The 26,143-nt window shown below is 41.8% G+C and overlaps 1 protein-coding gene across 1 annotated transcript; it reads right to left on the bottom strand.

Annotated features, from left to right (window-relative positions):
- On the bottom strand, positions 1 to 25,930 carry ASB5 (ankyrin repeat and SOCS box containing 5). Its single transcript, XM_054990684.1, has 7 exons — positions 25,678 to 25,930; positions 9,058 to 9,137; positions 6,736 to 6,843; positions 4,568 to 4,718; positions 4,336 to 4,470; positions 1,995 to 2,186; positions 1 to 647 (listed from the first exon to the last, which is right to left on the bottom strand). The coding sequence occupies exons 1-7, from the start codon at positions 25,871 to 25,873 to the stop codon at positions 520 to 522; spliced, it is 990 nt and encodes a 329-aa protein (XP_054846659.1). The 5' UTR covers positions 25,874 to 25,930; the 3' UTR covers positions 1 to 519.
- Positions 25,931 to 26,143: the final 213 nt, after the last annotated feature.

Below are 26,143 nucleotides of genomic sequence, written 5' to 3' on the forward strand. Positions count from 1 at the left end.
CTTCATTCCACTACGTTCCTGCTGAAAAAAAGACCTGATTACTATGTTTTTCAACGTGTTACCATTTTGAACAATGCAGATTTGAAACTGCAAATATTTCCAAAAAATAAATACACAAAATAACCCTTAAATGTTCAAACAATATTTGAGAGAGTATTCATGGTTTTTTTATAATGACAAAAGTTGATTCATTACTCCAAACACCTATATATATATATATATATATACCAAAATACCTTTCTGGGACTTCTATAATATAGAACCTTATAACTTTGCCTCAGCTAATACTTTCCAAGAGTGAACAACAACTGTTTTATTACTTATACAGGCACTTTGTCACTGGGGTGCTTAAGAAAATCCTCAAATATCTCTTGCGGCATGATATCTCTTGCGGCATGATGCTATGTTGCTATTAAGGACACATGTTAGTATGTACAAGTCGCTTCCCTACCCCTACAGGTTTTTATCTGCAACATACAATAAAACACTTGTTCAAGTCTTTCAGAACTATTTGCTACTTTATCTGTACTGCAAGAAGTCTTTCAATATGGTTGGCAACTGGAGTTGTGGCACAAGGTCTAATCTGGTTCTTCCTATACAGTTTCGGATACATAGTCTGCACAGCTGGCAAAGAGAACATGGAGTAGCTGCAACAAATTTAAAAAAGTAAAGTTAAGTGGCAATTCAATATTGTTAAGGACTTGCAACAAGTTTATTACAAAATTAAAGCTTCTTATGGTGTACCTAACAGAAACCTATTCTACCACAAAGTTAAAAAAAACCCTAACATTGTCATTTAATGATTACATATTACAGTTAATGTGACCTCTACTTTTACTAACATAGATTATTTTACTTTGTGACGTATACTTCCTTTTACTTTAATTCTCTAAGGAATTTTTTAAATTGGGGTTATATCCCCCAGCTTTATGGAAAATTATGTATTTATTTGACCATTGATAACCCATCTTTCACCAATGCAAGGAATCTTACAACTTTTTAAAGCAATTTTAGAAACCTTCATAAAAATAATTAAACTATTAAACAGTCCAGTCAAATAAAAACAGTAAATCTAAATCATAAACTGAACCACAATCAAAGCAGAAGCTAAACAGTCAAAACAAATCAACCAAAGAACAGACAGTATAATCCTGAGCTAGTATCTTAAAATGCCCAAAACAGTAAGAACAATTTATAACCCAAATGTCTTCTGGAACAAAAAAAGTCTTCATTTTCTGCCTAAAGGCCAAGAGGTAAATTAAATTCCCCCAGTTTGGTGCCACTGTTGTACCGGACCTGTCACACGCAGCCACTCAATGCACTTCAGATGGTGGAGGCGTAAGCAAGAGAACTTAAGTAAAAGATTTTAATCTTTGGGTAGGTTGGAAGAAAATGATGTTTTATATACAGTGAATCCAGACTGCTTAGGGATATTTGAAAAAATTGAATGGATTTTTGCAGGGCTTTTTTTCTGGGAAAAGAGGTGGTGGAACTCAGTGGGTTGGCCAGCACAGGGAGCAACTCTTGGTGGGAGGTGGTGCCCCTGGTACCACATGTGCGCGCGCAAAGTGCATGCATGCTCCCAGGACCAATGATGTCACTTTGGATCAGCTGGAACAAGGGGGGAGTTTTTAAACGTTGAAATCACCCTCGGCAAAAATAGTCACATGGCTGGTGGCCCTGCCCCCTGACCTCCACACAGAGGGGAGTTTAGATTGCCCTCCACGCCGCTGGAGCAGTGTGGAGGGCAATCTAAACTCCCCTCTGTCTGGAGATCAGGGGGCGGGGCCACCAGCCATATGTCCATTTTCAAGAGGTTCCAGAACTCTGTTCCACCAGCTGAAAAAAAGCCCTGGATTTTTGCAAAAGTTACCATAGAAAGGTTCCATTATCAATACTTCCAAAAACTGTTGGCAGCTTTCCCTAAAAAGCTTTCTTTCAAAAACTACAGTTTCCTCGTATATAAAATTGCTTTTACACAGCAGCCACTTTACCTTCATGTAGAAGCAATATTCTTTCCACCAAGCCACGTGGAGAAGCTACGTCGACAGGGCGTTCAAGCTCTGCATTTTTGGCACTAATATCTGCCCCAAACTCAAGAAGAATGTTTACTATTTCTGCACTAGATTGCCTTGCAGCAGCATGTAGCGGAGTTTCTAAAAACTTCCCTTTTTGCACATTTGCTCCTATAAATTTGAAAAAGAGAAAGAACAGAGATTTAATTGAAACAGTTACAGTTAAACCCTAGTACCTAAAATCCAGTCCTTAAAAAGTAGGTTTAATTATTTATTTTAAACACTTTTGCCGGCCTTTCTTATATGCAATCAATACATATAGCAAAAATAATTAAAACGGCAGGATACAAGTATAAAAACTTGACAACCTGGCCATACACAACTAAAAAGGATTGGTTAAATGTGTATAAAATTCAACAAAAGCCCTCCTTAACAAGGTTATTTAGAAGATTTCCTGAAGACTGCCACAGAAGGTGCTCATCTAAACAACTCTGGCAGACCATCCCATAGATTCAAAGCGGCAGCATAAAATCAAGCATCCCTAAGAGAGTACACAGAGGGCAAGCTGTGTTGGAAGGAGCATAATTGGTACACAGATTGATAAAGGGAGGGGCGGTCCTTCAGGTATGCAGGTCCTAGATCTTGAAGAGTTTTAATGATAAGACGCAGCACCTTAAACTGAGGCTTGAAATAAAGAAGAAACAAACGTTGGTGATCTAGAATAGGTGTCCCTTTTTCATATCAGATCAACCCTGTTAAGAGATGAACTGCTGCATTTTACACTGAATTTTCTGAGTTGCTGTTAATTAAGGGCATCCCTATAGGCAGCATATTACAGTAGTCTAGCCCTGAGGTTATAGTAGCAGCATCTCTTAGATGGGTCAGTTGAGTCTAAAAGGAAATATAATTTAGGAGGAAAATATATTTTGTTAAAAGGTAGATATACCTTAGAATAGCAGTACTTCTTGTAACCTTATCAAGATTAATTTATTCCTTCTTGTGAACAATGTTGAAAGATGTTGCTGGCTAGAGCCCAAAGTAAACTGAAAGGATAATGAAGAATCTTCTGAGGGAAAAGGGACTGCGAAGCGATTTTCAGCAAATAAGGGTGCTGCCCTGCACGCTATATGAATGGTCAATTTTATTTCTGAGTACTGATGGTGTTCCTTCTATAAGAAGATGCAAAGCTCACTTCATTATCTGAAGTATACAGTGTAGTTCAAATATTAGCTATACTAGCAACAAAGCCCGTTGTGGGGGAAAATACAATGGGCTCGAGAAAGGGGAGGGTGGGCAGGCGGGCATTCCCTCCTTCTCTGTCACTGATCCCAGCCGGATGAAAGCAGGGGCGGGCATTGCCACCTACTCCGCTCCTGATCCCAGCTGGGTGAAGATGGGGAATGGGCACTGCCACCTGCTTTGCTCCTGATCCCAGCTGGGTTAAGATGGGGGTCGGGCATTGCCACCTGCTCCGCTCCTGATCCCAGCTAGGTGACAGCGGGCAGCAGGCATTACCGCCTGCTCCTTGCCTGATCCCAGCCTGGGCTTCCCGCCACGGCACACTCTCTGGAGGTCTGGCTGCCTTATCTGGGCTTCCTTCCACAACAGTTCCCTCTGGAGGTGCACCAGAGTATGAAGTGAGTTGTCTTGAATACACTTAGCTTTTTATATAGTAGGATTATATATCTTTCAAGTCTTCTTTTACCAATAGGCCTTTTCCATTGTTTCTAAATTAACTGGTCCCAGCATAATCATTTCTTCTATGAAGTAGATAAGTTACAAGAAAGATATGGTAAGTAAAAGCATGAGGGGGAATCAGACAAACTGTATTCAGCGAAAAATTACATAGTACTTTTTTAACGAGTTTAATCAGGGTAGCCATTACTTGCCCCTTTGTTAGGGCTGCATGTGCAGTCTCACAACGGGGCAAAAAAGCATTTTCCCTTGGCTGTTTTGAGAAATCGTGCAACAAGAAGGCTGGCACCCTTCCTTCCCCAGTGCTGCTGTCCCAATCCAAATTATACCCTATAGTGCTTAAGGCAGTAAGTTCCTTAGCTGTCTTGTGGCCGCAAGGAAATAGAGTGGGCTTGGGGAACCCTGATCTGATTCCTTAAAAACCCTGTTGTGTAGTTGGAATCTAAAGGAAAATGGGATCTTGGATGAGCAATAACATAACATGAAAGGTATCAAATCCTATGTAACTGTTGCCTTAATTAGTTGTTGGTTTACAACAAAGTTAATGTTTTGCTTAATTGCTCATGCATCAATGACGGTTTTGTTTGAGATCAAATTAAAATAAAAAGATTCAGTAAGCACGTACCTGCATGTAGAAGCTTGTGAACACATCGTTTCTGCTGTGAAATACAAGCTACATATAGAGGTGTTCCAAGGTGAGGAATGTCTTGGTCAACATCTATACCCCGCAAAATTAGCAACTCTAGGCAGTCACTGTGACCTAGCCAAAGAGAATATAATTACCCTCTGAAACAAGAAATTACATTTGCAATACCAGATCCATTTCTGGATCCACTTCAGTAATTCCAAAGTTTCACCTCTGCTGGCTGCTTCATGAGTTGGAGAGGGGAGGCACGTCTCCCACTGAGCTTTGGCACCGTACTCCAAGAGAAGCTCCACGCAAGAGGCACTCCCTCTTGAACAAGCATTGAACAGGGGGGTCATTCCATCAATTGTTGTCGCATTTACCTGAAATATTAAATGTGTCTATGAGAAGTAGAAGACTTGTTCACATATAAATGTTCTGTCTCAGGAATATTTGTTATTTATGTTTTTAAATCTCTGATGTTACAGTGAGCGTACTGAAAGAGAATCTGAAGGGTAACAGTCTTTGAACCAGAAACTGCATACGTTACAACAAAGAAAAGGAGGAAGAGTAGAAAACCCTCCAGTAATTTGTCTATTGCTTGTCAAGAAGAGAAGAAATACACTCCGTCAAAACTGGAAAATTATATGGATTCAAATAGAGGACTAGTGAGCATTGTGTGAGCGGGGTAGAGGAAATATCATTTCCTCATGCTTTCCCTCTTTGCCTACCGACCTACCTACCCTTTTCTCTGTGCCTTCGTCAGGGCTTTTTTTCTGGGAAAAGAGGTGGTGGAGCTCAGTGATGGAACTCAGGACCACACAATAATGCCACTTTGGATCAGCTGGAACAAGGGGGGAGTTTTTAAAAGTTTAACTCACCCTTGGGGAAAATGGTCACATGGCCAGTGGCCCCGCCCCCTGATCTCCAGACAGAGGGGAGTTTAGATTGCCCTCCACACTGAGCGGTGCGGAGGGCAATCTAAACTCCTCTCTGTCTGGAGATCAGGGGGCGGGGCCACCAGCTATGTGACCATTTTCAAGAGGTGCCGGAACTCCGTTTCACTGCATTCCTGCTGAAAAAAAGCCCTGGCCCTCGTTCCCTTACCCACAATTTTCTGTTCCCTTCTCCTAACAAGCTTTCCATGTTTACCTTTTTTGCTTCTCCCCTTCAGCTTCCATCCCTCCTCTCTTTTACTTTTTTTTAGTCTGTCCCTCTTCCCTCCTCCACCATACTGACACTACCAGAGGCTTGGAATCCTCAGCAATGTTGATTGCAGGTTGCCCCCCAAATGGTCATTGAGATCTTACAACATAGGGTGGAAATACATGTTACTAAATACCTAGGGATGCTCAAGTAAACCTCACGTTATGTGTCCCCCCTCCAACTTTCCATGCACTCACTCACACAGTCATTTGCTCTGCATGAATACATTCACCCATTCGATATCAGTTCCTCCTCAACTGCTAAAAGTATCCCAAAATAGTAAAGAGTCCAGTAGCACCTTTAAGACTAACCAACTTTATTGTAGCATAAGCTTTCAAGAACCACAGTTCTGATGAAGAGAGCTGTGGTTCTCAAAAGCTTATGCTACAATAAAGTTGGTTAGTCTTAAAAGTGCTACTGGACTCTTTACTATTTTGTGACTACAGCCTAATGCGGCTAACTCCTCTGGATCTAAAAGTATCCCGTTTTCCCCCCACCTCCCACAACCATTCATTAAAATGCAGATCTTGATACTTTCTCACACCTTAAAGAAATGCAAATTGGCAAGTCAAAGGAGCCTACAGTAACAGTACTTGTTCTCACAGTGAAAACAGAGCTGAACTGGCACTCTGCCCTTCAGAATCACCTGCAGATGCAGACACATAAAGGGAGCTCCCGTGAAAGCGGCATTCACGTGTGCCGAGCAAGAACAGCCTGCATGTGAATTGAGGACCACACATAAAATTCTGCATTCGAGCATCCCCAGGTAATTCACAACGTGTACCACAAGAATTCAGTGGCACACTTTTCTTAAAGAAGAAGACTTTGCTTCTATGATTTTCGGATTTTTCTGACTCCCCAATGCATTCTCATAATTTTTTGAAAACCCAAGACTTTCCCCAGGCTTGTAGAAACATTCCCCCTTTTTGATCCACTGTGAGGATTTTTAAAAATTGATTCAGATTAGATACAATTTTTTTAATATCTGGAAATGGCGGAGAATTTGGATAATATGCATTCCACATTTATTAAATGGATTCGCTCAATTACTGTTGGAAATCATCATTTGGAACAGAATACAGAGGGCCACTGATAGAACGTTACATTAATTCTCCAACGGTTGCACTGCCTTTTCTTGTAGTCACTATTTAAGGTGCTATTAGTACTGACTTTATATGAAGAAGCAATACTCACGTTTGCTCCTGCATCAAGAAGGATTCTAGCACATCCTACGTGATCTCCTAGGCATGCTTCATGCAGTGGAGTCACTTGATCAATTGTTAGAGCATCTACATTATAACCCTGAACAAGGGAGGGAAATCTCTCATCATTAAACCAGTTATTCACAGCCATTGAATCTTATCATATCAACAGGCAAGAAGTCTAAAATCAAAAGGCAGCTCATTGTCCTTCCAAAAGAACTTGGTTTAAGGCCAACAGTGTTACCTGCGCTTATTAAAATGAAAGCTCGCCTGATCACGAGAGGATGCAAGGCATTCTTAAACCTCTGACTTGCAGAAACATGAGATGAACAACAAACATTTCTCAAAAACGGACTTTTTAACTGTAATTTTTCCTTTACGATACAACTTCCTGAGGCTGAACAGTGATTAGAATAGTTGCTTTCTTTGATAACAATTCTTCTGTTTTTATGTTTAGGGACATTAAATGTTATACCTGGATGCTTCTTGCATCTGTTAAGGTCTGGGGGGCGGGGGAAAGTATGAGCTGTCAACAGCAAAGCCTTTTCTCTGGTTGTCATCTAACATCTTTACAGGCCGGGAACAGCAAGCAGGGCTTAGAAGTAGGATCTTAAGTGCTGGATGGTCTTTCAGGGGCATGAGCTCCAAGGCACTGACAGTGCAATCCTAAGCAGTTATACCCTTCTGAGCCCACTTAAGTCAATGGGGTCAGAAGGATTAACTCTGTTTAGGATTGCTTTGTGAGTGCCTTAAGGGGAAAAATCAGCAGTCTGAATTGGGCCCAGCAGCAAATGGGCAGCCAGTGCAGATTTTTCAGCACAGGGGGTGATACAGTCTCTGTATCCGGCCTTCACCAATAGCCTGGGTGCTACATTTTGGACCAGTTAAAGTTTCCAGACCGTCTTCAAAGGCAGCCCCATGTAACACACATGAGCTAACCAGGATATGAGCTCAACATGGATCACCATGGCCCGGTCATGCTTTCTGAGGAGTCGCTCTAGCTGCCGTGTCAGACAAAGCTGATAAAAGGTGCTGTGTGTCACAGAGGCTTGTGCCTCCAATCACAGGCCAGGATCCAGCGGCAGTCCTACTCTAACCTCCTCCAGGACCGACTGTCTTTTCAGTCCTCAAGTAGCTGTATAATTTACTAACAGTAGGACTGATGATAATTGACTAATTGAATTTTAATTTATTGGCTCTCATCCGTCCAATTACCTTCTTCAGGCATTGTTCAGGACTTCTACAGACCCACCCAACTCAGCACTTAGGGAAAAACAGAGCTGGGTATCATCTGCATATTGGTGGCACCTCACACCAAATCCCTGGATGATAAAAAATAAAATAAAGATATACCCCGCATTTCCCCCTAATGGGGACCCGGCAGCTTCCATTGTTCTCCTCCGTTTTATCCTCATAACAAGCCTGTAAGGTGGGCTATGCTGAGTGACTGTGATTGGCCCAAGGCTACCCAGTGAGCTTCCACGGCAGAGTGGGGATTTGAACCTGGGTCTCCCAGATCCTAGTACAACATTCTAACCACCACGCCACAATGGCTCTCCCAGCAGTTTCATGTATTAAACAGCTCTGGGGACAAAGGGAACCTCTCTGAGACCTCACAGCATAAATGCCATGAGGCTGAGGAGCTTTACCTTCGGGAACCAGCCTGCCAGATAAAGACTGAAACTGTCAAAGCCTAGTGAGCCCCTTCTATCCAGCAGACTGTCCAGCACAATACTATGGTCAATGCTACCGTAACCTCCAAGAGACCCAGGAGAATCCCCTGTCAGTGTCCTGGCAAAGATCATCAGGCAGGGTAACCATAGGCCATTTCCATTCCAAACCAGGCCTGAATCTGGATTGAAATAAATCTAGATAATTCATCTTGTCCAAGACTGCCCCAAATTGTGTAGATATCATCCACTCAAATATCTTGTCCAAGAATGGGATGGTGGCGACAATGGAGACTAATTATTTAGGTCATCCAGGTCCAAGGAGGTCTGCTTCAGCAGCAGTTTCATGACCGTTTCTTTCCACACCTGCTCTTTTGAACTTACTTGACTAACCTAATAGGGCTGAATCCAGGTTTAAAGGGCACATCTCTAAATAGCCATGAATGGCAAGGATTACATCCCTTCTAAGCAGTTTGTCTACTTTGACGTGCCTCGCCAACTGAAAGACATCCATACACCTCAGACCAGACTGTTTCTTGTGACTGAGCTGAACCAACTGTGGCATCCAAGTCAGGAGAGATGTGAATGACTGTATTCACAAAATGCATTGCAAAAGAGTCAGGTATAACAATAAGCATATTTACCTGTGCAATTAACGTTTTTAGAGAAAGGAGCCGTCCCTGACTTGCTGCTTCGTGCAGTGGTGAGCGATCTGCCCACGAACCTAGGGAACAATTTAAATTACAACACTGAGTTACTTTTTCATTAATAGGACAAATGACAATGTATGATAAACAGCATTTTTAAACGCCACAAATTCAGTATCATATCTATTCAGTATAAACTTCTCCCTCAGTGCATGTTAATTTTATTTTATTGCAAAAGTAGGAAGGGCCTGGTTAAAAGCTGGAGTTTTCAAATTTGAAGAGATTGTTATTGTGAATCCCATTCAACTACAAGGTCTTTATTTATTTAAAATGTATGTGCTTATTTATGAGTAAGCACGTATAGCAGTGTATTGGAAATCAGCTGGGCAGAAGAAGGCTTGGCTCTTACAGTGAACCTAGCTTTAGTTACAGAACACCTGCAATCAAGTTCTTCAACTTTTCTGTCTGCATGAGGGAATCTGATATTGTGTGTTCTTATGCATGCATTTATGTGCATGTGCTCTAGGCTTCCCATTTGCCCTCTGAGAGTGGGACATTACCTGCCCCCAGCTCTTGTTGCCTGCCAGCACTCCAGCAGCTGGTGGGAGGGGGTGAAATTAAAAATCACCATTCGGCAATAGCATTAAACACTTCTAGAGACATACAGACATCATGCCTCTCTAGGAATAGCCAGAAACTCCATGGAAACTCCCTGGAAGTGATGTAACATCAGTGCCCTCCATGTCCCTGCTCCCTCCGGATTCCTGCCAGTTGCCATCCATTGGCGAGCAACCCTAATGTGTTCTAAATATCGCACCTTGTCTTTCCTGCTCAATTATGTGTGTTCTGTTACAGGCAGAGTTGCAGGTAGTCATATTACGGCTGATGTACTGTTAGTGTTAATTTTAGGACATTCCTGCCCTTTTTTTATAGGCGCACAGGAGCTTTCCCATTTACAGTACTGGACATGTCAATATATTCTAAGTCAGCTGTGCCTTTTGAAACAAAAATATGCAAGACTTCAAAAGGCAGTTTTGGAAAATACATCCAATTCAAAGGGTTCTTATGATTCTTTCCTCTCTGACTGAAATGCGAAGCACCTCAGACTAAATATAGACTCTGTATTCGAAGCCATCTGGTATCTAATTTACTGAGAACAGCAGCACTCAGTTTTGTAAATGCTGCAGAGAGAAGGTTAAAATAATTCATATAAACAGGCAAGAACAAAGAATGATTGAAAAAATGTTATACAATACCTAAATCTCCGTCTCCCCATGGCATTTCCAGCCAATCATAATTATAAATCCTGCTCATGTTTAATAAGAAAATAAAACTGTCTCTGTTAGCTGCAGTCTGTTCTTAGTACTCTTCTTCAGCCATTTTAGAAGGATCACTGCAGCTCATTACAATATGAACTTTTACCCACAAAGACATGGCAGCAAGGAAACCTCCGAAGATCTGAATTTAGGAGAAAGCTAAAGCTTTGCAGTGTTCCATAGAAACAGAACATACCACAAGGCATAGTTTAAAATACGATTACATAATTTAATAGTAGAGAATCAATGTGATCTCATTAATTTGTCACATGGCCCTGGGCAAAACACCCTCTGTCAACTTACATTTCCTACCTCTAGAAAAGGGAGAATATTTCACCAGATATATTTATATTTTGCATTTGCTGTAACAGCAAATGTAAAAAGTTTACAGATCGCTTTACAAGTCAAATGTGTTACAAAAATTATCTATTGCAATAATATTGTGAATCTGTAAGAAGTCTAGTACCACCTTTAAGACTAACCAACTTTATTGTAGCATAAGCTTTCAAGAACCACAGCTCTCTTCGTCAGATGCCTCAATAAAGCTTATGCCTCAATAAAGTTGGTTAGTCGTAAAGGTGCTACTGGACTTGTTACTATTTTGCAACTACAGATTAACATGGCGAACTCCTCTGGATCGTGAATCTGAATTCCTGCCTATGGGGTCTAATCCTAAAAGTAAAAGAATGCTTGTATAACATTTATCTAATCATGCTACTTAAAATAATAACAAAGTCTCTGCCAATTGTTTTTAACGATTTCTTAGGAAAAATACAAAGGATATGCCAAAACCAAAACCTTTCCTCTCCAATATACCTTCTACAAACCAAAGTCCAGTCTAAATAATCTCTCCATGTTATGGTTTTAAGTAGGGACGAGCAGTTCTGCTCATTTCCGTTATCTTCTGCCAAGAAATGAGATTTCAGAATGTTGAAAATTGTTGGGCCACATGTGTCCTCTGTCCTTTGCACATTTCCCCCCTTTGATTTTTTAATGTATTTTTATATAGATTCTGTTTTCTTTATATATTATATATATATAAAAGAGTCTTTTCTTTCTGGGATTTTCTAAAATTTAGCTTTTCTGCACTTCAGTTAATATAATAAAATAGCCTACTCCTGCAAAAGAAAAATAAAAGAGCATTTGAATTACAATTCTTGGTCAAATCCACATTCACCCATTACCCGCATGTTTATCGGATATCTTCCGTTTGCCTCCAATCCACGATTTTTTCCTCTTCGTTCACATTCCTGCTTCCAATCCGTCTTTCTCACGCATCCCTCTGGTCACGCGGCCGCTCGAAAACCGCTTTTTTGGGTGGGACCTTTTTCCCCGCCCATTTTTTTTTTTAGTGCACTTTTCCGTTATTTTGATCTTGCCTTATAAAGAAACATCATTGAAGATAATGATGCCTCTCTTTCCCCCACTGACAGCACTGATGGCTCTCTCCCGTTTCTTTTTTGGAAATTTGGAAGCATGTGGGAAGCTTTCGTGGGCATTTCCTATGCAGAACAGTTCAGTGCCTGAATTTTACTGAAGTTTCACTTCCTTGGAGTGTCATTATTTCGATATTTCGTAATTTCGATATTACAGTAATATAAAATAAAAAAAATAAAAAACAGTTAAAAAGGAAGTTTTGCGAGTCCGTTCTGAGGATGGATTCACCCCAAAATGATTTTTCAAACTACCAGATTTGATTCAGAAACAGCATAATCAATAAATCCAATGCTATGAAGTCAAAAACAGTCTTTTGCAGACTACGGAGCACTTGCAAGTTGAATCAGCCAATAGGAACTCTCGGAACGGCTGGAGAGACAGGAAGGGGGGTGGTTTTTTAAAAAAAACATGTAAATTGCGCATTGGCTCATTCACGGTCACCGTGAAACTCCCGTTGAAAACCTGTGACCACATATTCGGGAGAAATGCGAATGAAATGCATCTGTTTAATGAGGTAATGTGACTGGCATGCGGGATTGCGTGGGGAATGCGGGGAACATGCGACTTAGAATGAGTAATGTGGATTCGACCCTTGTCTTTCTTTCTGCATGGCTTCAGGACTCTGCCTAATGCAATGATTTCATCAGGCCCCTAGACAAAGAGTCACTCTGACTTTGACCCTCTGATATTCAGAAGAATATATGCAAAATGTTTGACTAGAATAAAACAGATATGCTTAGCAACCAGGGAAGAGGAACAGGACAGGGATGGGGGGCAGTGAGATTGTGTACTTCTGCTGAGTACCCAGAAGTGATGTCACAGGCATGTTGTTGACGTGACGCTCTAGGAGTTGGATAAAACTTTCTGGTAAAACTACAGACTTTGCCTGAATCCTAGAGCGTCGTGTCAGTGTCACTTCAGTGATGCGACATCACTTCTGGATGTTGTGTTGTTGGTGCAATGCCACTTTTTAAAACATTTGCTTACTTGATGAACCTCAGTGGGCCAGTTGGCTGCAGAGATGGAGACCAGAAGGTCTCCCCTGTTGGAAATAGCAATGTCTGGTGTACAAGAATGAAGAAGAATGAAGAAGAGAAGAAAACCTTTTTCATACAGGGGGCAGCAAGGATCAGTTAGTTAGGATAGTGAGGGCAGCAACTCTCTTGTCTCCTAAAGGCCATTTCCTTGTCTTGTCTCTTATTGGGCTAAACAGGGCAATATCCTCCTCCTCCTTCTTTCTCCTGGACCCATTCTCTCTACTATGTAGTTAGCTAGACAACATCTATCTCTATCTCTCCCCTTTACTATCAGAAATGTAGTTCCTAAATAAACTCTTTTAACCTTTAATCAGTACTGCGTAACTACCGCTGTGTTATTGAGCACTCCTGCTAACATCCCGTAAGTATGCTGCTATACCTACATAATTTTGATTAATGTTGGCAGCAAAAGAAGTGGTCAAGGCTGTCCCATTCTTCTGCCACAAGTGGGCCAAACTGGGCCTGTTTGAGGCCCAAATTGGCCTGCTGTGAAGCGAGCATGCACCCTGCGCCTGCATGGTGATGTCACCGGAAGTGACATCACCGGAAGTGCCATTACCGTGTAGCTGTGGGTCCATGCACGCACAGCGAGAGTAAGGAGTAAAGAAGGGAAGAACAAAGTAAGAGCCAGGTCTGTCCCCCTCCTGAGGGGAGGGTAAGGGGACTTGGCAACCCTACCACACCAACAGAAATTATTTTATAAATGCCAAAGAAGGAAGGAGGGAAGGAAGGAAGGAGAGGATCAACCAACCAACTAGTACAGTTAACCACAGTTTATCAGATCACCTCTAGTTTTGCCAAGGGTTTCCACAATGAATCCAGGTTAATTCACCTCTTTTTTGAAATGTCAATTTAGACATAAGATAATTAATTACAACTCCTAGAATGGTTTTTGGCAACTTCTGGAAAAACTATTCATTTCTGACTGTCCAAGAGTGGCTACTAAAAATGAAAGAGCCCTGATACAGCTATTTGTGAAGAAAAAGGGCTCACAGAGCTCCCTTTGTCTTGTGTAGTTTGATCCACATTTTCTTACATTTACCTACTAATTTATTAAAGTTGAAGTCCTAGAAGCACCAATGGAGGGGGGTGTTAATCTCTGAAGAACATCCCCTTCCCCTCTCCCTCAGATTTGGGCTGGTTCTCCTTTATCTATTTCCTATACCTGAGCAGTGAAGCATTATTTTACTGAGAGTTGGTAGTGACCAAGAAACAAGCTCCTCTCTCAGTCCCAAACCCATGTGGGATGATGAATTTTCTCCTTACCCAGTCTCAAACCAGAGCAAAACATCATGAAAAGAGGAATATTTTACTTTCCCCTCCCCGGCAATGCATGGAAGAGTTTAGGGTAAAATTGGAATTGGGATAAGCATGCTTTTATAGTGCATGCTTACTGACAATAATTTCACACCCAACCCTTTAAGGATTCTTCAAGCTGTTAGGGGTTTTACCCCCTTTACAGTATCAAGAGGACCTGGGGGGAATTAACTATGATCAGAGGATGTGATTTGCCTCTGACACTTTTTGCTTTAAAGGGGAGAGCTCACTTTATCCAAAGCACCCTTTAAGCTGAAAAGGGGAATGCCCCCAACAACATTCTGCAGGTGATGGGCATTGGATTGGGAGATGTGTATCTAATGGTGCACAGCCTAATTAATATTGTGTAGATTCAAAGTCTGCACTTCTGCTGTGTTCTCATGCTGCCAAAGTTCCAGGCAGTATGAAGACAGTGTACACATGCAACCCTTTGTTTGCCAATTTGCAGTTGTTGTTTTTTTCAAACTAATTGTAATTTTTGCATTTAAATAGTTTAGAGTTTCTTTCTACTTGCTAATGTGGGTTTTTAAAAAAAATGTTGCTGTCAATTAAATTGCAGGTCTCTGAGAGCTAAGCTGCAAGAGACGAATTACACGAGGACGTACACGTGAAGGGAGTTGCAATGTTAGCAGAGAAGCTGAGTTTTAAAAGAGATCGGAAGGCTTTGTCAATTTCCCCTCTCTACAGAGCCTGGGGAGATGCTCCTGAGAAAGTTTGTTAATTTCTTCTTCCTCTTCTAGAAGGGGAGGTGAAACTGACAGAGTCTTCTGGAGGCAAAGAGGAAATTAAGAAACCCTCTGAGGAGCATCTCCCCTAGCTCTGTAGAGAGGGGAAATTGACAAAGCCTTCTGATCTCTTTTAAAACTCAGCTTCCCGGCTAACATTGCGACTCCCTTCATGTGCACGTCCTCGTGTAGTTCGTCTCTTGTAACTTAGCTCTGAGGAAAGAAGGAGGGGAGGCTGAATGAGCACAGTGTGATCTGGGAGGGTAGCTGTGCCCTGGGAGTCAGAGTCAACTGTAGTTTTGAGAGAGTGTGCTGAGAGAAAGTTTTCATTCTGATCAAAACAAGTAGGCTGTGTGCCGCCTGAGAGTGTCAGAGAAAATTCTGATAATGGTCAAAGCAGGCAACCTGTGTGGAACCTGAACTGGCTGGCTATGTGGTATTCTGAGAAATTCTGTCTAAGGCAGGCAAACTCTTGAGAGAGAAAGTCTGTGTATATCTCATTGAGAGATTAATCCATCTGGTTCGGACAAGTTGTGTGGAAAGGCTTGAGCGAATCTGTGTGTGTATTAGATGAAAGTTTATTTTGTTAGTGAAGATCTGTGCAGAAAATTAGTCTGTGTGACTGGGTTTGTGAATATATAACTTGTCTTTGAAACTGCCAAGCTAAGGAACTATTCTAAAACCAAGACATTTACCAAAACTCTGCAACTATCATGCTAATGTTCTTATAAATAAATTCTACCTTTAAGAAATAAATATCTTTTTTTCCTCACAACCACCTTCACATGCTGACCATTCCATCAAACTACCATCTATAACAAGGAGGTCTAAGGTAAAAACTTTTGGTGGCATGAAAACTTTTTGAAGGAGTCAGGGAGGCAGCAATGTACAGGCCACACAAGCACAAAAGGGAAGGTAGATCAAGATGGGTAGCCGTGTTAGCCTGTATGTAGCAGTAGAAAAGAGCAAGAGTCCAGTATCACCTATAAGACTAACAAAAATTGTGGTATGGTATGAGCTTTCGTGAGTCACAGCTCACTTCATCAGAGGGAAGATGTTCTTAAGGTATAAGCTTGGGTAAAGTAGAGAACAACTAACCTCTGTGAGAGTGGAATTAAAAAGTGTGTTGGCTGTGACCAGAGCCCTCCTGAGGTATAAGTTTAAAGTAATGTAAGGAGGAGCTATATTTATGGTCCAAAGCCAAAGGTTTAACGAAATCAAAAAGAGTCCAGTAGCACCTTTAAGACTAACCAATTTTATTGTAGCATAAGCTTTCAAGAATCAAGTTCTCTTCGTCAGATGCATGGTACAGAAACATCTGACGAAGAGAACTTGATTCTCGAAAGCTTATGCTACAATAAAATTGGTTAGTCTTAAAGGTGCTACTGGACTCTTTTTGATTTTGCTACCACAGACTAACACGGCTAACTCCTCTGCATCTATGACCAAAGGTTTAACGAAAGGTCTAAAAGAGTTTTAAACAGTTATCAAACTAAGCAAACCATTACAGGATGGTATAAAAAATAACCCAAATGCCACATTAATATTTTTCTGCAAACCTTAAGATTCTTTCAAAATTGCAGAACCTCGCTTTATCTGTGGTCACTTTTTGCTGCACTGCAGGTTGGCACTGATTTTGATATCAGAGGGCACAGGAGAGGGAAGTACAAGTTTTCATAATGAGGGGAAATCCCATACTTCATACTACTCCCCTCCCCCATCCTCATCCTCCTGGCTGTGAGTACATGTGCATCCCACTTCCCCCCACCTGCCCACTTAATCTTCTGCCTTCTTCCTCTTCTCTAGTTTTCCTGCCCACCCCTAGACTTCCCCACTCCCCTCACCTGCTTACAGAGGCCAGGTTTATGTATGTAATTTACAGAGACATATTCATATGCTAAGTGACAGGTGTAGCCATTTAGCTTTCAGACCAAAAAGGAGGGGGACTGCATGTCTTTAAACAGGATATTTCCTGGGCTTAACCTGCTCCGCATCTGAGTGTAGCATTGGCACACTCCGCAGTAGTGTGCCAATGTTATGCCACTCTCCACCAGTGGCTACTAGCAAACTGTGCTCCCTCCACCCAGTCTTTACTGGAGGGTAAGAGTGCAGGAGCAGTATAATTAGAAACTTCACTGCTCTTTCATTAGTGTAACCCAATATATTTTGTATGCATCACATTGCTTCTGAAGACACACACCATGCACCAAATGACTGCTAACTCTTTCTGCAGTCTTTTCCTGTCTGCTATAGTTCTTACAAGCTTCCTTCCCCCCTTCCACTCTATAAACAGCTCTCAGGGCTTAGCAACACACTTTTCTTTAAATATATAGCCACAACCTTTGCAAAAGCAGCATTCCATAAAAACAAGCTCATTTTACAGAATTATGCAGGTACAAAGAAGCTGCATTAATATATATATGAACCCAGATGCTTCAAATAAGTATTTATACCGAACATTTTAATTAGGAAACAGTCACAATTTATAATTAGTTTGTTGCGCAAAAAAAAAAGTTTCACATTAGCATATTCTCCTGCCCCTCCAGCCTGTGACAATGACTGCTTTACTGACCTTGGCTGGTGAGAATACCCCAGCTAGCTTTTCGTTTCGCAGGACACTCCCTGACGTATTCGAGGCTTCTCTTTGAGAGATTCTGTTTAGTGCAGCTCCTCTGAGTAGCAGCATTTGTGGTCATATTTTTTTCCTTCTGCCAAGCAGAATGCAGATGCTCTTTCCCTCTGGAAATGTCCACAATCGGCTAACTACTTTCTTCCCTCCCTTAACATCTTCTCACAAAAGACATGGTTACTTGCTGTTGGCTGATACCCATTCAGCAATATTTACTAGCGAGGCAGACGGGTAGAGCAAGGGAAGGGAAGGATTGCATTGGCACTTTCTATTTATAAAACCAGAAAGAATCAGCTTAGCTACAGCACGGGTCTGTTTATGTGGTTTAAAAGGAAAGGCTGTTTGATTTCTCTTTATCTTAGCAGGTGAAAGTTAGTCTTAGTATTTGCAAAATGGGGAAAATACTTCTTAAAAGAAACATGATAAAAATGTTGAAACACTTAAAAAAATTAAAACTACTATGTTAAGTGCAGCATGTCATGAAATATAAATTAGAAAATAACAGCAATTGCTAAAATATAGCAGCAGGGATCAAGTATAAATAGCTACTCTTTTTTTATGATGATGATCCAATAAACTAATTTCTTCTGCATTGACTCACAAGACAACAGAGACACTTAACGTTAGCAGACCGGAGCAAACATGTTAGCAGACCGGAGCAGGGCTCTAGATAACGAGGTATAATACTGGGAGCAAATCTGCCCGAATAAGCAAACAGAAGAGACTGATCTAGGATAAAGTTACCATGCAGATTAACTAGACCAATGATCATATTACATCAGTGATGTGCCTGGGAAAAAGAGATGCATAAGTTATGGTCTGAGTTAATTTTCAAACAAACGCTCTCAATAATATAAAGATTGCCCCTCAGAAGCATAAAGCTTTAACATTTGTTGTTTGAAAACTGATACTTGTAGATAGGTATGTGTTTACAGGCGATGGTGGAGTGCTGCTAGATCTTATGCCTGCTGGCCAAATTACATTTTCAGTACCACTGTATCTTGGCTCCTTTGTAGTCCACCTCCAAGATCCAGCCCTGTTTCTGGGGCTTTTCAACCATATATGGAATCCTACCTCTAGGCAGCTTTTTAAGGGCACGTGAATGGAGCATGAGATGCAAGAAAGAGTCCTCCTTGCTTCCATTCATAATAAGGTCTTCTTCCCAGGAATTCCTCTGCCCGCCTCCCAAATTAGCTAATACTGTTAAAGGAAGAGAGAGGGGATGTTTTGCAGCGGCATTTAAAGAGGTACACATATACTTCTGTGTGTGGATGTGTGCATTACTGGGGATAGGCATAACTCCAGTCTGGTGAGCCCATTCTCTTTTCTCATTTACAGCTGCTGCTGCCTCCCTTAAGCTGTCACCACCCCATCAGACCCTGCATGCAGAAAAAGCAGTGGAAGTCAAGTTTGCCAAACCCCCAATGAGTCAAAGCGAAAGGAGGTGGGCGTGAGCAGATGCTATTCCACTAAGGCAACACATTCCAGGGATTTAGCCATGTTAGTTTGTTGTAGCAAAAACAAAATGGAGCATATTCAAGCTTGGGAAATTTTGGAGATGTGAGGGTGGTGCCCGGGAAGGGTGGCATTTGAGGAGGGGAGGGAGCTCAGTGGAGATGTAATGCCATAAAGTCCATGCTCCAAAGCTGCCATTTTCTCCAGGGGAACTTCTCTCTGCAGCCTGGAGATGTTGTAATTCTGGGAGAACTCTAGGCACCACCTGGAGGTGGGCAAACCTAATAGTACATTAAAGAGTCACAGATCTATTGTGCCATGAGCTTTCCCAAGGTATGAGTGCAATTCCTCAGATGCATCTGATAAAGAGGGCTCTAGCCTGAGAAAACTTGAGCTATAATAAATCTTTGTCCTTACTCTGCCACTAGGCTCCTTCCTGGTCTACAGTAAGGGAAACACCCATTAAATCTCGAGAGCGATGTGCTTAGAGATGGTCTATAAGTATTTTGCATAAACTGTTGAAAATAAGACATAGATGTGATTGCTTTATCCATAGACTAAGAACCAGGAGTGTACAGGCAAACGGAAATTTGTTAATTCTAACTATATTCAGTGGCATAGCTTGTCATACTCAGGCTGCCACGTTCCAAGAAATTAGAGGTTTTCTCATAATCAACAGAAACTTCAAAGAAGTTGTCAAGCCCAAGTGCCTGTGTGTGCCCTTTAGTGCCTAAGAATGAGCAGTGTCAGAAATAGATGCAATTGATTTGGGGGGGGGGGAGGATCTGAAGCTTTTAACCACTTGTAATGTATATGCTATTTAAACAAAAGTGAACTTCCATAGGCTGCCTCTCTGTTGTGCCCTCTTTTAATCACCCTACTCTGCTCTCTGCCACATAGTGGATAAAGGAGGATTTTTGATTCAAGATCATATAAGCAGTGATAAGGGTGAGAGAAATCTTGAAAATCCACACTAAGCCAGCAGGAACTGTTGGTGGCCAGAGCTGGATAGATCAGGTAGACAGAGCTGGAACATTGCCACTTTTCAGAAAGGAGTACAACTTCTTTAAAAAAAAAATCAGAGTTTTTCCTTTTCTAAAAGCAATCTCTAATACTCTAAGTGGTAGTTTTACGTCATAAATTATGCCATATATTCCCTGGAGGACACTCTGATCAGGGGACAAACAGCTGTTGGTGGTCCCTGACCCCAAGGAGGCCTGCTGAGCCTCGACTAGATCCAGGGCCTTTTTGGTCCTGGCTCCCACCTGGTGGAATGCTTTGTCTGCTGAGATCAGGGCCTGGCAGGACTTACTATCCTTCCGCCGGGCTTGCAAGACAGAGTTGTTCTGCCAGGCATATGGCTGAGGCTGGGCTTCCGCCGGCCTGAAAAAAAGGGGTGTATAAAATTTTAACCCTCCCTGTGAAGGCTGTCCACCATCTTGTTTTATATCCTGTTTTAAATGTGTATTAATACACTGTTGTTTTAATGTTTTAATGTAGATGTATTTTTATTGTATTTTAATATGTTGTTATCCGTCCTGAGCCCACTCGCGGGGAGGGCAGAATAGAAATTTCAAATAAATAAATAAATAAATAAATAAAAAAAACCCATCCCTACACCAAGGGAGAAAAAATAGCCTAGGCATGGTGAACCAATGCTTCAAGTAGGGTAGTGCGTTCATTGACTTTATTCTGTCCCTGTGTTTCTCTGTCAGCACCATAGACTCATTTCAACAGAAAAAAATATCTATGGTTCAACTATTTAAGATAAGGGCTCACTGAGTTTGAAAAAAGCAAAATACCAAACAATAGCGCTTTAGGTACTATGTTGAGTCGTTACTCCCTACCACATTCCTTTCATAACCAACTGCATCTCTATTGTACTTAGAAAGCTAGCAGAGGTCTATCATTTTTTATTAATAGAACTGTGATCTGTCTGGAATGTGAGCTAAGGAAACATCTTGTCCTTTTTTCCCTTCTCCCAGCAACTGTTGTTGAGTGACATTATCAGTTGTGATTGTTAAACAGGGCAATAGGAAAACATTACTTATCATTCATAACAGTGTGAGTGCAGTCAACCATTCTGGATAACAGGTTGAGAAATATGAGCTACTACATAATTTTCCACCGATGGATCATTGGATATGACGGATGAAGGGGAAAAGGTGACTTGAAGCAATTACTCCTGTTTCTGGAAACAGCTGGGTAGTCACTCGCCTGTGCTAAAAGATATTTCATGATGAGCCTAATTTAGGCTAGTTGTAGAACACCTAAGTTCAAAGCACATGCCAGTCATCTCACATGCATGTTAACACCAAAGCTTAGGGAATGTCACAGTTGAGGAGACATAAAAACAGCTTTATCACCACTACATATAAAGGGAGTGTATTAGATGTGGAGCAGTGCCTGCAAATCTTCGTACAAGTTCTCCAATTAGCCTTAAAACAATGTATTTATTTGTAAAAAATGACTGTTGTGTATTGACTTCGCATCATCAGCATCACAGCACATTACAATGAATCCTAATGATAAAAGTTTTTAAAAATTCTGGCAGCTTTGTAGCGACTGGCCATTAACAAAATGCCAATAAGTTATTACTGGTATTGGTTATTGAACATAGGGTTATTAGATTTAGACTAAACTAAATTTAATTCGAGGTTCTGAATAGAAGTCTGTATTTAAACTTTTCCCCATTCTGGTTTTATATATTTTAATGCATTCGTTTTGTACATTTTACATATATTTTATCCTTACCGAATACTTTATGTAATTATATATTATCTTATAGTCCATCAAGATAATGATTTATGATGATTATCTTGTAGTGTTTGTATTCTGTTTTATCTTGCGTTATGTACTGCTGTATGTTGTTTTAAATTGTGGATATGTTTGCCATAAGCCTGTGAGCTTGAGACTTCTGGTCAAAGGAGCTAATAAAGAAAGGAAAGGTTATGGATTTGTTGAGTTCCGTTAAATAAACTGTTTCATATATAGAAAATAAATGACTACTGAAGAACCTAATTCAGACAAAAGTCAACTTTTGTCACATGATGCAGAAAAACATGATGTTCGCACTTCATTATGCTGTCAGATAAAACAAACTTCTTTTCATCCTCCTAATATGTTACCAGAACTGCTTTTTATTATAAGGGGGAAATTAGCTGTAGCAGTCTGTAACTTAAAATTAGCGCGGATCTTAACCTATGTCTACGGAGGTCCCGATTCCAGACACTCTAGTGAATAAGAGGCAAACTACAAAATAGGTTCCAAACACGTGTATTGTCTAACAATGTGGCGTAAGCCTGAACTTGCACAAGCATACAAGAAACACACAAGATCTAGGAAATACAGAGTATGAAATACAGAGACGTTCGCATTAGCTGGTTCCCAACGATGATAGGGGGAATACTCACTTATCCTGGAGCGAAGCAGAGACACGACAGCGAGGGGTGGCCCAATGCCAGCACTGGGACCACAGACGGACAGCAAGGAGGTCTGGATAGGATGGCACGCGCACCATGCGGTCTGGGAGACCGGCTTAAATACCCCAAAATGTACCCTGGGGCTGGTGCTGTACTTGGTGGTTCTCACAGATTAAAACAAAGGGTCTAATGGGTTACTGAATGGCTTGGATGGGCCACTTTGGTAATCTGATCGTGATAAGTGACACCTCAGGAAGAGGGGACAAAAGAGGGAGGGGGAAATCCAAGGGGGCTGAAAGGATGTTCCAGCGGACAGGGCTTGTCCTGATGTCCTCAGCTCTGGAATGCGGAGGTTTCTTTGAGATGCATTCTCTAAGTGCTTGGGATGGTCGGCACTTAGTTCCTTCTCCGGGGCGGCTCCTAAGATATGCAGAGCGGGGCGAGGTACTCTCGCTGCGGACGTGGTGTGCCCGCTTCGCCGAAATGGCTTCCCAAAGCAGTCTTCTTCCCAGGGTCTTCTGGCTGCCTGAGAACATGGACGCCGGCTGGGCATAGCTGGGGCTGGTTTGCAGGTCGCCCGGTAGCGAGGGCAAGCTCGGGGACCGGCCCGCGGGAGGCTCCAGGCGGGAACTGACCAGGGAGCGCCTAGCCAGGCTCGCTGGAGGTTTCCCCGGCAGGCGCCCGGCTGCTAGCAGCGGCTTGGGCCCATATGAGGCAGGCTTCCATGGAGGCAGGGGGAACAGTACTTAAAACACAGTCCAAGGCAGGGAACAGGCACGGTCCGTGGCAGATGGCAATGCAGGCACGGGGCACACTTGTAACAAAGTCCAAACGCACACTAGGAAGTCCAGGTACAGGGCAGGGCAGGGCTGCCCAGAAGGAGAGTCCTTTGTGCAGTTATCCAAACATGGAGTCAGGGAACTACACAGTCTATAACAGCAGCAAGGCACTTGACACGCAGGCAGGAAACTGACACGTGTATTAACACACACACGTGCAAAGCAGTTTTTGTGTAGCAATAAAATAGCAATGCAGGAAACTTTAACACAGTTCATGGCAGGCCTTAGAGCAGGAGAGGGGGCCTACTTGGCAACAATTAGCTTATATCAAGTGACTCCCTTTTACTAGAGTGATGCATTTTCTGTTGAAGGAAGACTTCTTTCATTAGAAGTAGTACCTCTTTTAGAGAAAGGAAGACCCCATATTTTCAAACAAGAATACTGTGCTCAAAAGTTTAGTCCATTGCAGGGCTTTTTTTCTGGGAAAAGGTGGTGGTGGAACTCAGTGGGTTGCTAGCATAGGGGGCAACCCTCTTGGCGGGAGGTGGTGCCCCTGGTACCACATGTGCGTGCACAAAGTGAATGCATGCTCCCAGGGCCAACGGCGCGGAAGGCAATCTAAATTCCCCTCTGTTTGGAGATCAGGGGGTGGGGCCACCAGCCATGTGACCATTTCCAAGAGGTTCCGGAACTCCGTTCCACCGAGTTCCAGCTGAAAAAAAGCCCTGGTCCATTGTATCCCTGGTCCATTGTATCCTACACTTGAGACTTTGAAGCTCATTAGCTTATCGCTTTGCCTCACAGCTGCCTCTACTGTTAGGTTATAAATGGTTTGGGGGTTTTCCCCCTAGAGAGGCTCTGGTACCTTTGACAACTATCCAATAGGCAGAAATTTAAGTCAGTGAAGTTGTTCCTGAATTGGAGATGCTTTTGTGAAAAGTACATGTGTGTTAGGTCATTAATACAGGCATAAAAGCTCTGTCATAAAAAAAATGCCACCTTTACTTAAGGTAGAGTAACATGAAGTAAAATTTCTCTTATAATATAGAGTGGATTCAGCTGACTGAAAATCTCTTTCTGGTTAAAATCAAGTGTGACAAACAAGCATCAGGAATCCATCAAGAATTTACTGTTTGCCCAGTTTTCCTGGCAAAGTAATGGAAGTAATGGAAGAATAATTTATTCCCAGATTCAGCCGAAGTATGGCATGAGCTGAGCAATGTAGTTTACAGTGCAATCCTAAACAGGAAGTTTAGGATTAACGTAAATAGGCTTAGAAGAGTGTAACTCTATCTAGGATTGCACTAACACTTAAAAAATGGAAGGATGTAATCAGTTGACCCAACTGTCTCCCAACAGTTCAGAACTCATCTCTGCCACATGATCTTAGGCAAGCCACCCTTTTTCAGTCTCACAATGCAATCCTCAGCAAGACCTTTCTAAGTCCATTGAAACAAATCAGCTAAGGAGGGCGTAATTCTGCTTAGGATAGTGCTATCAGTCTTCCATCCATATCTGTCCTAATAGTACTGACTTTCTTTACAGGACCGTTTTCCAGCAGGGCTGATTAGAAGATGTTAATGTGTTAAAACTGAAAGCACTATTTAAACGCTCAGAGTTGCACAGAACTCTGGGCAATCTCACATTTCATGCTAGGAGAGGTGCCTGGAGGGAGCAGAGTGCAACTCGTTAGCCTGGCCAGCACCAGAGGGGCTTAAAGGAGCTCGAGAGAGTACACACTCCTCCAAGGACGCATTTGGGTGTGCAGAATGGGGCATGCTTTGGGGGAGGGGACGCTGTTGTTAGCTGGCCCTATTGAAGTAGATTTTGGACCTGCTTACATAGTGGACATAAACACCAATATACTGGAAGAAGTCAATTTCCTTCAGTAAATAAAAACATCCCCCAAATTCAATATTGTCTAGATTGAACTTATATAGAACTTTTGAAGAAGACTAAATAAAATCGAGGCAATATCGGGCAAACTTTGATTCAGTTCCTATTTGGAGTTATATCAAAGAATCTTCCAACTAATCCCCTTTCAGATCATCAAACATTTTGAGTGTCTAGAAGGACAAAGAACTGCTCCATAAATTACTTTGCAAAAAACCTGGTCTCATTTCAGTTTAATACTCGGCCATCCCAACTTGGCCAAGTTTGAGAACTGAACCTTTTCTTGAGCAAGATTTGTGACATCCCAGATTGAAATAAATGCTGTTCGTCTTTGAAGTGCCACTGAGCTTCCATTTAAGTCATCCGGTGAGCTTCATGGCCGAATGGGGATCACATCCTGGCTCTGCTCATTTCTCATCTGGCAAGCTAATCACTATACTGCACAACGGGGTAGCATGCAGTATAACTAAAGTACGCAATAAAAAGTAATTGGCATGGAGAAAAAGAAAAATCACAGACTGAGTTTCTTGGGAAAAAACACTTTCAAAACGAACAGATCAATAACAGGAAGAGCCAATAATGATAATAAAGCAAACAAGTAACATACCTTGTCCTTGAGGAATCCCATAAAACTCAGCAGCTATCCTTGCCGCCTCCTTTTTGTTCCCTTTTACGATGTAGAAGTGACTGAGTATTGCAAGGCTGATTTTCACAAACAGCTTAAAACAGAAAAGTGAAAGGATCGTAAAGTAGACATTGGATAATTGTTGGGCAAAAGGACGATTTTCCTCTATAACAGTCATCGCTGCACAAGAGGCTTCGTCAGTGTTTCGATACCACTCTGAACTATGTTGATAAGATCATACGGCTCCAGCCAGACACTCCTAGGGAACAGCTGGTCCTGGTGAAAGAAAATATCAGCTGGTCATGATGTTTGCTGCTCAAAATATGAGGATTATTTATACTGTACATAGCACTGAGTTCACTTGAGCTCCTGCTAGCCTGATGGTATTTGACTAGAGCAGAACATCTACAAACAGTAGTGTTTCAAACACTTCGGATTACAACACTCC

The sequence above is a fragment of the Eublepharis macularius genome, chromosome 10, assembly GCF_028583425.1.
Source record: "Eublepharis macularius isolate TG4126 chromosome 10, MPM_Emac_v1.0, whole genome shotgun sequence".
Lineage (NCBI taxonomy): Eukaryota > Metazoa > Chordata > Lepidosauria > Squamata > Eublepharidae > Eublepharis > Eublepharis macularius.

Coding starts and splice junctions, on each gene's coding strand:
- ASB5 (XM_054990684.1), bottom strand. CDS start 25,873: ATGACTGTTATAGAGGAAAATCGTCCTTTTGCCCAACAATTATCCAAT. Junction 4,719..6,735: donor TTCTTGATGCAGGAGCAAAC/GTGAGTATTGCT, acceptor TTAATATTTCAG/GTAAATGCGACAACAATTGA. Junction 2,187..4,335: donor TCACAAGCTTCTACATGCAG/GTACGTGCTTAC, acceptor TCAAATTTATAG/GAGCAAATGTGCAAAAAGGG.